General features: G+C 44.4%; 1 protein-coding gene across 1 annotated transcript in view; it reads right to left on the bottom strand.

The window, feature by feature from the left end:
- Positions 1-15122, bottom strand: part of IQGAP1 (IQ motif containing GTPase activating protein 1) — a 532553-nt gene that overhangs the window by 284589 nt on the left and 232842 nt on the right. Inside the window, exons 13-14 of the mRNA XM_085644306.1 lie at positions 12885-13045; positions 12454-12578 (exon numbers count right to left, since the gene is read on the bottom strand). Of these exons, the coding sequence (XP_085500432.1) occupies positions 12454-12578; positions 12885-13045 (286 nt within the window). The remainder of the gene's footprint in view (positions 1-12453; positions 12579-12884; positions 13046-15122) is intronic.

The raw sequence follows: 15122 nt of genomic DNA on the forward strand, positions 1-15122 counted from the left end.
GGATGCTTGTTTACAGTCCAGGGAGGCCTGGCTTGGCCGTTTGGGCTGGACTGTTCCCATAAGGCACAGGGTCAAGGCTAATTTGCATATGGCTGGGTCTAACCTGGGGTGGCATGGTGAGCAAAAGAACGATTGATTTAACCCTGATCTCTTGACTGTGGGTGAATGTTTGATTTGCTCTGCATTCCATCCATCATCTGTGTGTCTTTTGCTTTATGTATTTCTTGCAGGTATACATACACTCAAGCACATGCACTAATCCCATATGTCCTATACAGTAATGCTCTATTCCTGTACTGTACCCTTCCCAGGAACACAAACAACACATCTACCTGATGTAGGCTAAAGGTGAGCTAAGCACCAAGCAGCTAAATGTTTGAAATGGTGAGTGAGTCTGTAGGCCTGACTATTTACACAGGGTAAAAAGGTCCTATTCACTACTATTGGTCACTTTACGGTAAGCAGCTACCACCGCGCCCTAACGAGATGAATGAGTCACTCATGGGCGAATGAGATCAGAATCAAGGTAAAAAATAATGACGTGCCTAATGGTGGAACTAATGTGATGACAGCGCACAAGACCGATATAGAATACCCTTGCAAGTGGTGGCATCACCCTGGAATATATCAGGAACAATTCTGTACATTTATTTTCTGGTATATACATATTGATTGGCTATTAAATACCGCATGAGGAATATAATATCACTTGGCAGGCACCGTATTTAAGACTGGTGACATCCTTAGTGGCTCATGATTTACGAATGGTATTGGGACTGCCACAATATTTTGGTGACCTGACACAAATATTTGCCTGTGGAGCATCAAGCTTCTACTGGATGCACTAATCATTGTAGAGGAGATAATGGATTTGCTTCTTAAGAGAAGCAATGTTCCTGGGTAACTGTGGCAGATCATGAATTATAGATATATTTCATAACGTTTTCGTCAAAACTGGTCAGTGTAACCGTCCGGTGTTCCATTGCGGTCGGACTGAACTTGTGACCTTCACCCGGGCTCACATAATCAGATAGCCGAGAGTGACACTTTGTGTTTTATGGGGATTTACTTGCCGGAGATGTTAAAAATTGCATATCTCTGGTTCTACTGACTAGAAAAAAGTGTCTTGTTAGCCAACATATCTGAAGAATCGCGGTCTAAAATTCACAAAAAAACATTGAGGGTGGGGTGTCTAGGGGGAAGGATGGAGAGTACAACACCCACTACTTTTAACACCTTTTATTGGAGTGTGGAGTACAATGGAAGAGCTTGTTTAGTCCATCACAACTGGGGGTGCAAACATTGTTTAGAAGCAACAAGGTTGGAAAACAATAAGAAGTCCTACTTCGCATTATCAGCAAGAGCTAAAAAAAAACTTCGATTTGTCAGTTTCAAGTGTCATGTCAAGCTCTAGGCAGGTACTTTGGTGCTGCATTTCAAAAACTGTCATTGCTGCACTTTGGTTTGCACAATTCACAGTAGGGCTAAGCTACTAGAATTGTATTTTAAAGATATCACAAACAAAACCCGAAACTTTATCCCTTCAAACTGTAATCATTTAGGTGCAACCCCAGCTTCTCAGTGCCATAATGCATTCCTTACATCTATTCCTATGCCAACTTTTTTGTACACCCTACAGGCACTAAAGGCCAAATGTGTAAATCTGCATCTTTACTATGGGCTATTAAATGTTGTAAGAAGCCATTGCGCTCTGATTTACCAGTAGCCATTTCAGAGTCAATTACTAAAAAAAAAATAAGCACAAGACTATGGGCCTCATGTAGGTGGCATACACTTTACCGATTCTAAAATACCGAATCATACCGATTCGGTATTTAAGAATCGGTAAAGTGTATGTAGGTAAAAATTTGGTAAATGTTACCGAATCGGAGTGAGTCGGTAATTACCGAATCGGTATTTACCGATTCGGTAATGAGGCATACCTTCCCATTGAGGGGAAGGTATGCCTCATTACCGAATCGGTAAATACCGAATCGGTAAATACCGATTCGGTAATGGGGGAGCACATGCAAGGGTGGCAGGGTGTCACATTGACACCCTGTTGCACCCCTGATTCAGCCATGTGTGCACATGTGGCACACATACATGCCCTAAGGGCATGTATGTCTGCCACATGTGCACACTTCTAAGCGCTTTTAAATGCTTTTACTCATCCATACTTTATTTACCACCAACTATTAGTTGGTGGTAAATACCGACTCTAAACAACACCCACACAGTCCCCCTACATCTGATTTCTGTATTCGGAATTTACCGAATCGGTAAAATTACCGATTCGGTAATTTTACCGATTCGGTAAATTCCGAATACAGAAATTCACCCCCTACATACCAAAAGCCAAAATACCGGTCGGTAACGGTATAATTACCGAAAATCGGCCGTTACCGACCGGTATTTGGCTTCCTACATGAGGCCCTATATGCAGTATTCGGAAGGGAAAAAATTACTATTTTATTATAATACGTGCAATTGAGTCAAAAACAGTTTACTGACCTTTCGTATTCTCAAGAAGTCCCACAATGCTAGGCACCTTATTTCTAGTTCACATGTCTGACACGGAGTTGCAGAACTGCAAACTACTTCTTGAAGCTTTTCTTTGAGCCACTACTCGCTGGTGCAATGCATGGGCTTGTAGACCTTATGGAGCCACATCCCACAGCATGGTTGCTCACCCCTGCCAGATCCCTCACTAAAGTGAATCAGAAAAAGGCCCATAAGCGTAACGTTATCACCTACACCTTAGAGGTCCAGGAGAGGCTGACTGCAACAGCAGGGGCGGTGGGTGAGATTTGAAAGTGGTGGGGCGCAAACGAATGAGCATACAGCACCGTAGCGAGCGAGCGCAGCGAGCGAGCCCGAACCCCAAAAGGGGGGTTTGGGGGGGTTACCCCCCACAAGAAAATTTTGAAAAAAAGAAGAAAAATCGTGCATTTTCAAGCAAATTTGAGAAAGCCGGAAGGTTAATAAAGCAATTGTGAAAGTGCAGTTATTACATTAATACCTCCCCCTCCCACAGGTCATGCTATGGTTCTTAGCGCCGGGACGCCCCGTTGCTGGGGCAGCTGTCGCGCTCAACAAACCCCTAACATAACATAACATAACATAGGTAGCTGCTTATTCAGTATTACCACAGAGCTTCATACATTCTGTCCTATTATGCTCAGGTGCTGAATTCAGACTATAAGACTCATGGAAATCTCAGCTCTAAGAGTAGAAGAAGTTGCACAGCAGTGTAATGGTTGCCAGGTTCGTTCCGCAGGAGCGTCAGGAACTTGAAGAAAAGTCCACAGTCTTCCCCTACGGCCTTCCGACTCTATTAGACTCTAGAGTAACGAATGGCACGCAAGGGGAAAACTGGGAACAAAACAAGGAAAGGCGGGGGAAGAAAAACAGCCTTACAATATACTGAATATAAAAGAGGCAGCGCAATGCGCTGTTACCGTGATTCTGGTTGAGCTGAACTGAAAGTTGCTATGCAAACAATATCGAAAGAGAAAACCAAATACATGTGAAAGTGAACATGGATGAGGATCGGGACAGAAAAGAACTGGGCAGTGCCATATAAACTACAACACAATAATGCTTAATTGGCATCACTAAACATACACTTCGGTTAATCAAGAGATGCTATGTACATTGCTGCATTGTACATCAAACAAGAAAAGATGCCTATAGGACAATATTCTCATCATATGAAGTCAAAGGATTTACTTGCAAGTATATACCAGGGAAACTAATATTTGAACACCCATAGAAGAGCAATCATTATATCCAATATGCTCACGGCAACACACCACTGCTATCACCAGTTACAAAGCAACACAGAAGCTACATTTGGCTTGTGTCAAACCATCTGGAAACAAGAGCTGCTGTGTGAAATCACTGCCACACCTGGCTCTAGTAGTACAAGTACAACATGCATTAAAAAAGAAATCAACATTCAATTATTGACCCAAAGCATCAGACGTAGAGTGTGCCAATTTCACATTTTACCTTTTATTAGGAGATTGCTCCCAAAATCCTATCTCCGACCTCTGAGTAGCTCCCAGGTGAACAAAGTCAAACACCAAAGTTTTGGCCCATAATGGCATGTGGCGTATACTACTGCCAATCATTCAATGACGTGATATTGTTATTCATTCATGCCTCAGGTTGCACTCAAACCTTGGGGCGATGCAGTTCCCCCTGAGCCACATTCAACTGCAAATAAACGAAGGAGGGCAAGTAATTATCTACCCAGAAAGACCGCCATTTTATTTAAGTGTTTCCCAAGGTGTGCATTTGAATCAACAAAAAAGGTGATTAAACCATTGACTGTGTGCTGCATGGGACTGGAGTGATGTTTTCCACGCCTTCGATTTATCAACTCTCAAATCTTTTGTAGCCACAGCAGGAAGCACTTTTACTTTCAACCAATATCATTACAGCATCTCCAAACTGCCCTCGGGTTCGCAAGGCTATCTAGCCTCGAAAAAATGGCACGAGACATCGCTGTCAAGTGGGTTCTCGTCACTTGTGACACACTAAAGCAATGTCGGCATTTTAGCCACGGACATTTCGCATTCTGAGATGAGGTTAATGTGAGCTTTATAAACATGGCCTTAGAAACCCATAATGCAACGTGCAAGAGGGACTGTATAAAATGTCATGTGAAAAAGTGAGCAGGCTACAGAATATTCCTTATGCAAACAAATTAAAAGTATCTTCAACATTGGACTCAGTGCCTCATTCTCTGTTTGTTCTACTGTGTGTTATATTGGAGAGTGCTGTGAATTGAATCATTCTGTGCCCCTCTGTCTATGCAAAGTGCAGTCCTACTTCTATATTCGTAGAATGTCCCGGTTTTTGATTTTCAACCTCTAGTCACCCTATGGTTGGGAGAATCCATTTAAATGTATAGGAGACCCCTTCATAAGCTGTTTAGCATTACTTCTGACACAAATACGTCAAGTTTCGTTTGTGGTTTAAATACCGTAATGCATCCCAGTTCATAAATAGCGCATAAACATCCTATTAAACTGTTTCCTTAAAAAAAGTTTTTAATGTTGCTCTAAAAAGAAAGGAGCAAAGTTACTCATCAAGAGCCATCTACCATGGGCACACAGTGGGGGAAAAAACAATAACGCTATGCATAGAAAAAACGAGATAATACTATATTTCCATTTCCTGTGAATTGTCGCTGGCAGTTACCACAAACAAAGCAAAAGGCATTCTCGAGATTAGGAACGATTAATTAGCGAATGGGCCTCGCAGGGCACCGTTTAAAAAAACTCGGCCTCTAAACCAGTTGAGTGCAATGGGGCAACATGCTGGATTTTCCGGCTCCGAGTAGGCCTGTCTTGTTTCTGTGGTAACCTATCTGTCGTCCGCCGTCAGATCTCAGGGTGGAAAGGTTTGACGGAAATTGAAAGTTAGTGCTGGCGAGGGACCAGTGGTCCCTGGCATTTGTGCCGTGATTTTGCGCCCCCGCGACAAGGGCCCGCACCAGCCATTTCCGAAAGGCCTCTGTTAATGAAAGAAGGGAAGAGCGGTGCTTTCCTACCTGTTATTGTTGGACGGGTTGGACCAACCCGTCCAACAATAACAGGTAGGATCACCCCAGCTGCCGCTGCTGCTTCCCTGTCACCCCTGCCGCTGACCCACCACTGCTTTGGCAGCAGCCATGACTGATGTATAGCTCCCCCATCCCTCCTCTGCCTGCATGTAGCAAGCAAAGGCAGATGATTTTGTGGGCCATACATAACATATAATTACAGCAGATAGATAACAGTAAATTCAAGGGACGTTTTTCACCTCCGGGCTCTGAGTGCAAACTGCTACCCATCTATAATTCGATAAATTCAATTCGCGATGAGGTATCACTCAAAGGCACTACGTGAATCACAAAAATAAGGTACACTGAAAACATTAATAATAAGAGTGAAACTGTGGCAGCTGTCTTCGGAGCTCACGCACACTGAAAGCATGGAAATGTAGGCCAACTGAAACCTTGGAAGCAGAGTCTTCAATGTGCTCAAACTCAAACATTCGAAGCCACGCAAGCTTTGGTGTTGCCCCCTCCCCAAAGCCCCCGCCCCTTCTCCACTACTCAGTCTCTCACCGTATGACATCTCCCCACCACTCTTATCTATCTACGACACAAAAGACTTTAAGTTCACTCTCTGCCAACACCCGTTTCCGCATCCCTCCGCCCTCACTATCCCCTTCATGCCACCCCACCTCCTCTCTCTACCACATAATACCGCTCTTATTTATGCATTTTTTCTTCCCCGCACTCACGGGCCGGGGCTTTTTCTTGGTGCCCATGCTCTCGTAGAAGGCTTTCGCTACCTGCCAGTCCATCTCTCCCTCGGAGGCGACATGCTTGAGGCCCGGTGCGCTGTCCTTCTGGCCCGGCACCTCCAGGAAGCCGGAGGAGCCGCCGCCTGGGACGGTTGGAGTATGAAATTAAGCGGCCCACAAACTCAAATGGCGGAGAGTCTACATCTTGGGGGTGGAGGTTGGGGGGGGTTGCGAGGGAGGGGGTTCGCGGGGGAGGGGGGTAAATAAAATAATCTTACCTGGTCCGCGCCACCTCGGGTCCGTTGGCGCCTTCAACAGTGCCGCTCGGTGTCTGAGACTGTCTCAGCCAATCCAGAGACGCTGCATTAGCAGCGCCTGCCCTGGATTGGCTAAAGAGCACAGATAGGGCTCGCCCATACCGAGAGACGGGGGCTGCTGCATGAGGCAACCCTCGACCTCTCGGGTCCCCTCCCTCTCAGTACAAGTTGTACAACTAGTGGCTGGCTGGCTGACAGAGAGTGCGGCGAATGCGCATGCTCGTGCTGGTCATGAAACAAACTCAAGCATGCGCAAATTGCGAGCCGCTGTCAGTCAGTGGGTGAGGTGAAACTGTCACTCAACCTTAGTGCTCGCCCCCCGGCCCCACCCCCTTCATGTCCCGACTCCCGGCCGGTATTGATTTCATTTGAAGCTACCAATTCAAATTCATTGCACACAGCAGCACGCACCGCGTGTGTAGTGGGGCAAGCAGGGCTGGTGGGGCTACGCCCCTACGCCCCAATGGACGCACCGCGGCTGTGCAACAGGAGCATTTATTGGACAAGGTAAACTTAATTCCCTATGATTTATCTTTGCCCTGCTCCTCTACACTGCCTCCCTCTTACTTGCTGCCAATGGGAAGATTACCCAGCAGCAGGAATGACAGAAAAGGGAGGATGGGAAAAAGGCAGCATCAGAGGTTTATTATGTCTAGGTGACCATTAGTTCACATCACCTGCTTCTCCTCCAGCATCTCTTTTTGCCGATATTTCTAACAGAAAATACTTGAAAATGTACCTGTAGTCGCTTTTGACCCACAGAAAAGTACACCAATACGTTTTGAGAGGACATGACCCATCGACCAGTTTAAAGACTTGCATTGCTGGACACAGTAACTTATTCGCATTCGTCTTCTAATGGTAGCTTCGGCGTCACCTTGCCAGCATCAACTACATAATGGGTGTCAAGAAGCTTGTCAGAAGAACATAGTTCCCTGGTAATATCTAGTAAAACTGTAGGGCGTGCTGAACACCTACGTTAGGCAGTGTCCCTCAGCTGCAGAGGGATGCAAAAAGAATGAAAGCTAGATTCCATTATTTTACCAAACACTACATTTTCAAAACAAAAGGCAAAAACAACAGTAGTTTCAATGTGAATAGAACCAGTAATTCACTTACTCATCACTCAGTTTTAGCTCAAAAGAGATAAGTCAATAGAAATGCCTGATTTTGTCAGGTATGTTGGAAAGGTGGAAATTATTTCCTCGAAAAGGTGGCAGAAACTCATCCATTTCCCTCTGTAATTAGACATTGTGGTGGATGTCCTAAAAAGTACCACACTATCCAGAGTGTCTAAGGAGAGTCATATCTAAGCGAAGGCTAATTCCTCAGGGACCCTGCAGGCATGGTAAACAATTACTGGCCGAGAAGAGGCGCTCCTCTTTTACGTCATGTCAAGAGACCTTTACCCAAAGGAGCCGGGGTGTCTTCCACGAAACTCGACCTGCGGTGCCAGTTCAGAGTCCAGGATTTTTAAGGATTCTTGAACATCCATTTCTTTCAATATTTTATTTTCTAGCCCTAGACAAGGGTTTCAATCTTTGAGCGCTCTTCGATGTAGCGCAGCTGATACGGAGTGCCACACCCGTTTGCTGTATATCATTTACTGACCAGCGCCTTCTTCAATGTTCGTCAAACATTATATAATGGAATGTAAAAAAGACTTTTTCGAGGGCACTCCTACCAAAAAGGTATCCTAATTAAAGGAGAGCCAGGTTTTCAAAGACTTTCCAAAAGTCAACAGGTGATTAATGTAACGGATGAAAAGCAGGAGAGATTTACAGGTTTTACCCGCAATGACAGAAAGTCTTTGCCACCGATACGAGACCGGTGGACCCTAGGAACAACCAGAATTCATGCTTTTTATGGATTTGAAGTTTTGAGCAGGACTGTCATTTTGGGATTAATGCATTAAATAGATGAGTCCAAAGTGATGGAGACGACCCGTTTGAACCCAGGCAGCCATAGCAACGCCCACGGAGGCAGAGAAGTGCTCAGGGTGATTCAATGCAAGGAAGGCAGCTTAATTTTGAATATGCTGGAGATGAGTCAGAATTGATACAGGATACAAGGAGTAAAGAATTAAAATAGTCCAGGCGACTAGGTATGGTACCAGTGCTCAATTTGTGCCAGTGCACTTACTTTTAAACACTGGCGAGTATCTATGAGCGTACACCACATGGTGGCACTCACACCCTTTTAAGTACTGCCCGAGTGTTTAGCAACGCACTGTATTAAAAAATGATAAAACTCGGAATTCCAGGCCGTCCCTACAGCTTGGGGTGACCTGCAATGGTGCAAAAAGTCACAAGTGTGATGGTTAGTGGTTAATGCCGAGGCTGCCATTCGGCAGAAGTGGCAGGAGCAGATGGTGTTGCTGGCTGCAGTGAATACATATTAATTTATAAAAATATAAAGCACTGACAGGAGTGTGCACCACCAGAGTTCGGGAGTAGTTGGCTAAACACGGTCAAATCTTGTGGACCGATTTCAGCAAGCTAAAGAAAGAGGAAGCACGTTTTTTGACTTGATTTATCAACAAAGGGTCCTGGTCGGACTGCAACCCAAAACTGCTGACCTTAGAAACCGGAAAAGAGGCAGAGCCAGCTGAGTTTGCCCCACACCTGTAGGAAGAGCTCTTGCACCCAGACACCCCTAAAACTGCTCTCTTACCAGTATTTAATTTTAGAGAGTTGGTGCAAGTATCATTCCCCTCCAGTGCAGGGCCAGTGGACCCTGGAACACTTTTATACAACAACAACCTCCAAACGACTGCACCCCAAACTAGTCTGACACTCGCCAATAGCCTGCACTGCAGTGAAGAGAAGCTGCGGCCTATCCTCACTTAAGCAACTGGAGGCGCTTCGCAACACATTGCTTCAGTATTGTACAAATCTTCTAAAGTTGTCATTCAAAGATACCTATTAGGACAATGTTGTTTGTCAATAGTCGATACCCTTGTCCTATTGAATCTACGGGCGCTCCTGTGGTATATACACTTACAACATGGACCAGCATGCCACTCGGTCTCATGAAAAGCATTCTAGGAAAGGGTATAGTTTCTTTGTAGATCTACAACCAACCATGCCCTCCCTTTTATTCTGCAATTCACGCTATGAAGCTGTTAGCTGCTTCCAAGTGTTTATATGGGTTTAACAAAGCACCACTGAAACAATTCTTTTGTTTTATTTTATATTCCGTCATGATAAAATACAGTGAAATAAATTGGCAATGTATTTCAGTAATTGTGCTGGAGAAACTGATTCAGGACAAGCGTGTTTATATCAATATGTATAATTTGATTCAACAGTGATATGTTCAATGTGGAGAACCTTCTTTTAAGGACTTCAAATGCAGACTTACACACCCGCACTTTTAAGGGAGTGATATTCACTAGTGATGCTTTTCAACAAAATGGTTGCATAATCATGTTGAAGTAATAAAAAAAAATAGCTGTTAAAAACGAGGATTGATATATCACAATGAGTGTGTATCCCTGCAACATCCTTAGACAGCGATTGAACTGTCCAAGAAGGTTATCCATAAATAGAATTACACACATGAATTTCAACAAACATGTCCAAAACAAAATCCTCCAAGAAACGGGATGAAATGTTTTGTCCGGCTGTTTGGCCATATTTTATCTGTAAGGAATAAAGAAGCTTCTGATGATTTACGTAGGCTTCTGCTTCTGCGATATGAATCAATGAGTGCAATTGGCAATTACATTGGTGCTATTCGCTGGCAGGCATGCTACTGCAGCAGAGCACAGTGTTTAGCACCACTGAATACATAAAGGAGTGGCTTGGGCTGTGTGGTACTCTTTAACCACAGCTGCTATTGTACATTGTTTACTGAAACATGTGTGTTCCAGTTTTGGCCTGGTGTAGCACCAAGCATAGGCTTCCAAGCCTACTGAGACTTCTGGTTTTCAGACTTTTTCTCCTGAAATCCCCGATCCCTCGCGATCTACAGGGGGATCCTTTAAAGCCGTTAACGCACAGATGACATTTTCACTCAGGTGTGGAGACCTTCATGAAGTCTATGCTGAAAGAGCTGCAGAGACAGCTTTGAGGCAAGCTCGGAATACAATGGCTTGATGGGAGGGCTACTTAGGTAATCGAGAGTCCAATTACAAATAAGGAGTGTGGTGTGTGGAGCCTACACAATAACTCTATACTTGCACTAAAAGCACTGCGTGGACCCAACTACAGGCCCTAAGGATAAATCAGCATAAAGGAGCACAGAACCTTCTGAGCTGGCAGACTAGATAATGTGAACTCGTAACTGTAAATATAGTAAAGAAAAGACAGGGAACCAGGCAGCTCAAAGGAGTAGGCTTCCCTGATTTGGGCCACGAGATGCTGAATGGGTGAGAGGACTTGCAGCTTTTCAATACAAGGAAGGTCTCCCTAGGAACTGAGGCGTCCATGTGGCTTCCAGCTGGGCTGAGCATACAGGACAGACGCACAACATTTGTATTTGCAAACACCGAGGCTCCCAGGGAGTACTGTAGCTAACCTCAATGATAAAGGGTGGTGATCACACTTGGAAGGAAGACGCTGCCTGACTGTTCGTTCTGTTCTGGAGGATAGATGAATCAACATTCGGGTTAATAGGATACCGTATCTGCCCCAGGAAGGCCGGTGAGCAGTAAAATATATGCAGTCCAGAAATGACGAGTTGCAGCATTTCTAAGTGGTTATTATGTGACACTGTATGAGGAGTTTCTTAAACGTGCATGTATCCCTGGCTCTTACCCTCCTCCATGGTCCTTATTTCATTTAATTCAGCAGTTTGAGGCATAGTGTTCTGTTATGTAAAGTTGTGCTGGTGAAGTTTAATTTACAGGTGTGTTAAATGACATATACTTGTGTGTTTCTGAGGGTGTCAGAATATCTTGCATTTATACATGTTAGTTTATTGGTTACGTACAACAATTCTACTTATTCCTTTTGACAAAAAGACTTGAAACTACAATTGTATTCCTCTAAGGAGGTAATAATGCTGCTAGCGTCCAGAAATGTATTTAAAAAAGAATCCCTAACCACACTCATATTTGACTTTGAGTCAGCATAGTGGGTCAAAATAAGAGACACAGAGTCATTCTTCACAACACACACTCAGCTAACACATTTGATTTAAACCAGTCACTTTCTACTAAGAGTACCAAATGGACTAATGATGGTCACCTCGCCAAAAAAGTAGAGCACACACTATTAAAAGTACACTTGATTATTTTAACTCTCTATTTTTAGCACACACAAACAGCCATCACTTGACAGCACATATTAAATAACACAGCAGCTATACAGATAGCTAAACAAAAACCACGTGAACCACCTCGAGAGAATTCCATTAGACGATAATGCCTGCATGATTCACAAACATGTGCATGGGAAGCTACTAACTACTCAAAGACTAAAAAAACTTTCAACCAACTCAGTGCAAGTTTCAGATCCAGCCTGAAACTGCATTCTGCTTTCAACATTTCCTCCGTGACCAGGGATTTTAAAACCAACCCTTGCTAAACTGGCGTCCCAGCCATGCCACCTTCTCTTTCCCCATTATAGTTATGTAGGTATTGTTTGCAGTATCACTAACTACACTTCACATCAGGTGCTCCGAGGTATGAACAATATAGCCCAATTCTGCGTTCTCACCTAATTATCATTATCCTAGTAAAGCAACCTTCAATATTTAATTTGTCTTCACTCTCAAATGAATACTCTAAAACCTCAGATGTAACGCTCTTTGTCTGTGTGGTTCCATTCCATGCTACCTAGCAGTGGCTCTTGTGTGTGAATTGCCCCGGTCAGTTTACCAAACTTACTTTCATGTTCCTCGTGCACCACAGTGTTTACACGATCCACAGACCCCTGGATGTCATTCCACGTAATGAACTCATTCCCTTCTTTCCGTGCCTGAGCTTTCAGCTTCATCAGATCATCGATATATCTAACAAGTAAAAAGCACAAACATAAAAGTTAGGGAATTAAGAATGATAGAAGAAAGGTTACTGGAGGGAAGAAAGAGGCATGGGGACAAAGAAGTCCACAGGTAGTCTTATCTGCAGTGTGCAGTCATTAAGGTAGAGAAAAAAGTTGACACCAGCCAAGTGTTTGATAAGGAAGAAGAAAAGATGAAGAATACACTTAAGGCTCAATCAAGAGACGTAAATTGGAAAGGGAAACACTTGTTTAGAGCAAAAGCTCAGAGATAAAGGGAACGCATGGATCATGTTATTACAAAAAGCACACACACCTTTGAGAGTTTTCATCCTCAATGTTAGTGAGTCCGGTGACTGGGTTGAATAATTGTTTCCAGACTGTGTTCACATCTCCAGAATCCAGAGCCCTGTTAATCAGCGCCACAGAGGACAGCATCTCTACAGCCACTGACAGCTCTGGGTGGGTCAGGTTACCCTGCAAGCAAAAAGAACATCAACAAACACAAAAGTAATGTATCTGCACATGGTAGTGGCTCATTCAGTCCATACTCCGGCTGCACATTTAGGGGTCCACTCGAGATCAAAGACTGGCCACAAGCATAGCTGATGCTTGGGTTTCTTGTGGTTACCATGGTTAGCACAGTGACACATATTCTGCTCTGCGTGCATTACTATTCCACTGAAACCACCCATCACTCAGCCAGAATGATGCATGATATGGCCATGGAGGCATCTCCAGGAGACCTTTCATTCAAAGTCACCCAACGAAGAACTATTCAATTTCCAGAGGAGATGCCCTGCACCAGAATGTCAGTAAGTGCTACACATCCATCGTCTCTGCACAGAAAAACTGGACCCCTTTGAACTTTCTGCCTAAACAGGCCAATCAGAAGAAGCCAAGAGAAGACACAACCTGAATCGCTTATGAACTTGACAATAACTTCTGGAAGGTCGTAAGACAGACATGGATTCGAACGTTAGGGCTCTTTGAATGCTACCCTCAACAATGTGCACACGTGCAAACCAATCTAACAAACGTGTCTCTGGATCTTCGGCCAGAGCAGCTTATGCCTCTGAAAGATCTCAACATAGCAGGCCACACGGTCCACGACAGCAAATGATGGACCTCTATCTTCATGGAGGAAGCCCAAAGCCATTGCTCAACTTTCATATGAAATTGTGAATGCCACTCTACAATACCCTCAGTGGATCCTAGGTCACATCTGCTCACCCGCAAGAAGGTGTAAAACTTTGTTTCAGTCACTTCAGTGTTTGAATAATTTGTACTAAAATAGTTTGAAATTTGAATTTCATAGGGCGCTGGCATAGGACTATGTTCTCATGTTTGTATCTCTTCCCTGTAGCATTACCACCTCCAACAATGGGAGAGATGTTCGTTTTGTTATTCCTTTCTCACTCCAGAGAAAGGATAGAGTTGAGATGACCATGGATTCCATGTGTGGGTGGCACAGCACTTCTAGTCTGCTAGGGTGAGGGGTACCATAAGTGGTCTTGTCTGTCCCAGTGGGCTGAAGACACACCTACAATTACGAGGACGGTAGGGAAAAGGCAGCTATTCCCAGGCCATTATATGCACTGTTGGGCAAAGTACGAAGCCCCCACCAAATCCCTGATCCCAAAAAGAGGAACATTCAGTTTGCTTCTGAGATCAGGGAACCGTTAGGGGGTTTGGTAATAGCCTATACTCTGCTGCTAGGACCTTTTGTAGAGGCTGTTGGAGTCCCAAAAGCCACTAGGATGGATAAAGGAGATCCCCTCTCTGTGAGACTTTGAAACCTTCTTCCAGTCTTGTTTGCTTCCTTTTGTCAAACTATGCCTATTTCTTTAGTCAGAAGCAGCCTACTTCGACACTGCTTTCTGAGTAAGAAGTCATCAGGCATAGTAGGGAAGCATCTTGAAGCACAAGTTACTACTTGTGTAATGATATATCTGTAAGACATTAGATAGTGATAGATTTCTTACCTTAGAATATCCCCAGGCGTCAGACTGGATCCGGAAAGGTTTTTGTAGCCATACCCCTGTGCGTCAGTAGGTGGCATCCTGCGGCTGCGCGACCGTCGCTGGCGTCGTAAGCACCGAGATGACATCACGGAGACTACTTAGGCACCACCCATGCACGCTGACGTCAGTTCTGTACACGACTTTCCGCGCCAGAAACGCAGAGCCATGCAAGAAACTGACCACTGGTGCCAAGAAACTAGTGCCCTGAAAGGGATGACCTTAACCCTAGAAATCAGTTTGCAGAACGGGGAGGATGGGTGGGGCGGTAAGGAATCTATCACTAACTAACGTCTCTTACAGATATATCGTTACACAAGTAGTAACTTGTGCATCTGAAAGAGACACGTTAGTGATAGATTCCTTACCTTAGAATAGATACCCCAGCAATACCAACCCCGGTGGTGGGTCTGCGAATAGATCACACCAGAAAGTCACGGAGAACAGAACGGCTAAATAAGCCGTCTCTCCTGACCTGACTGTCAAGGCAGTAATGCTTGGTAAACGTGTGCAGCGAGGCCCACGTAGCTGCC

The sequence above is a fragment of the Triturus cristatus genome, chromosome 3_1 (assembly GCF_964204655.1).
Source record: "Triturus cristatus chromosome 3_1, aTriCri1.1, whole genome shotgun sequence".
NCBI lineage: Eukaryota > Metazoa > Chordata > Amphibia > Caudata > Salamandridae > Triturus > Triturus cristatus.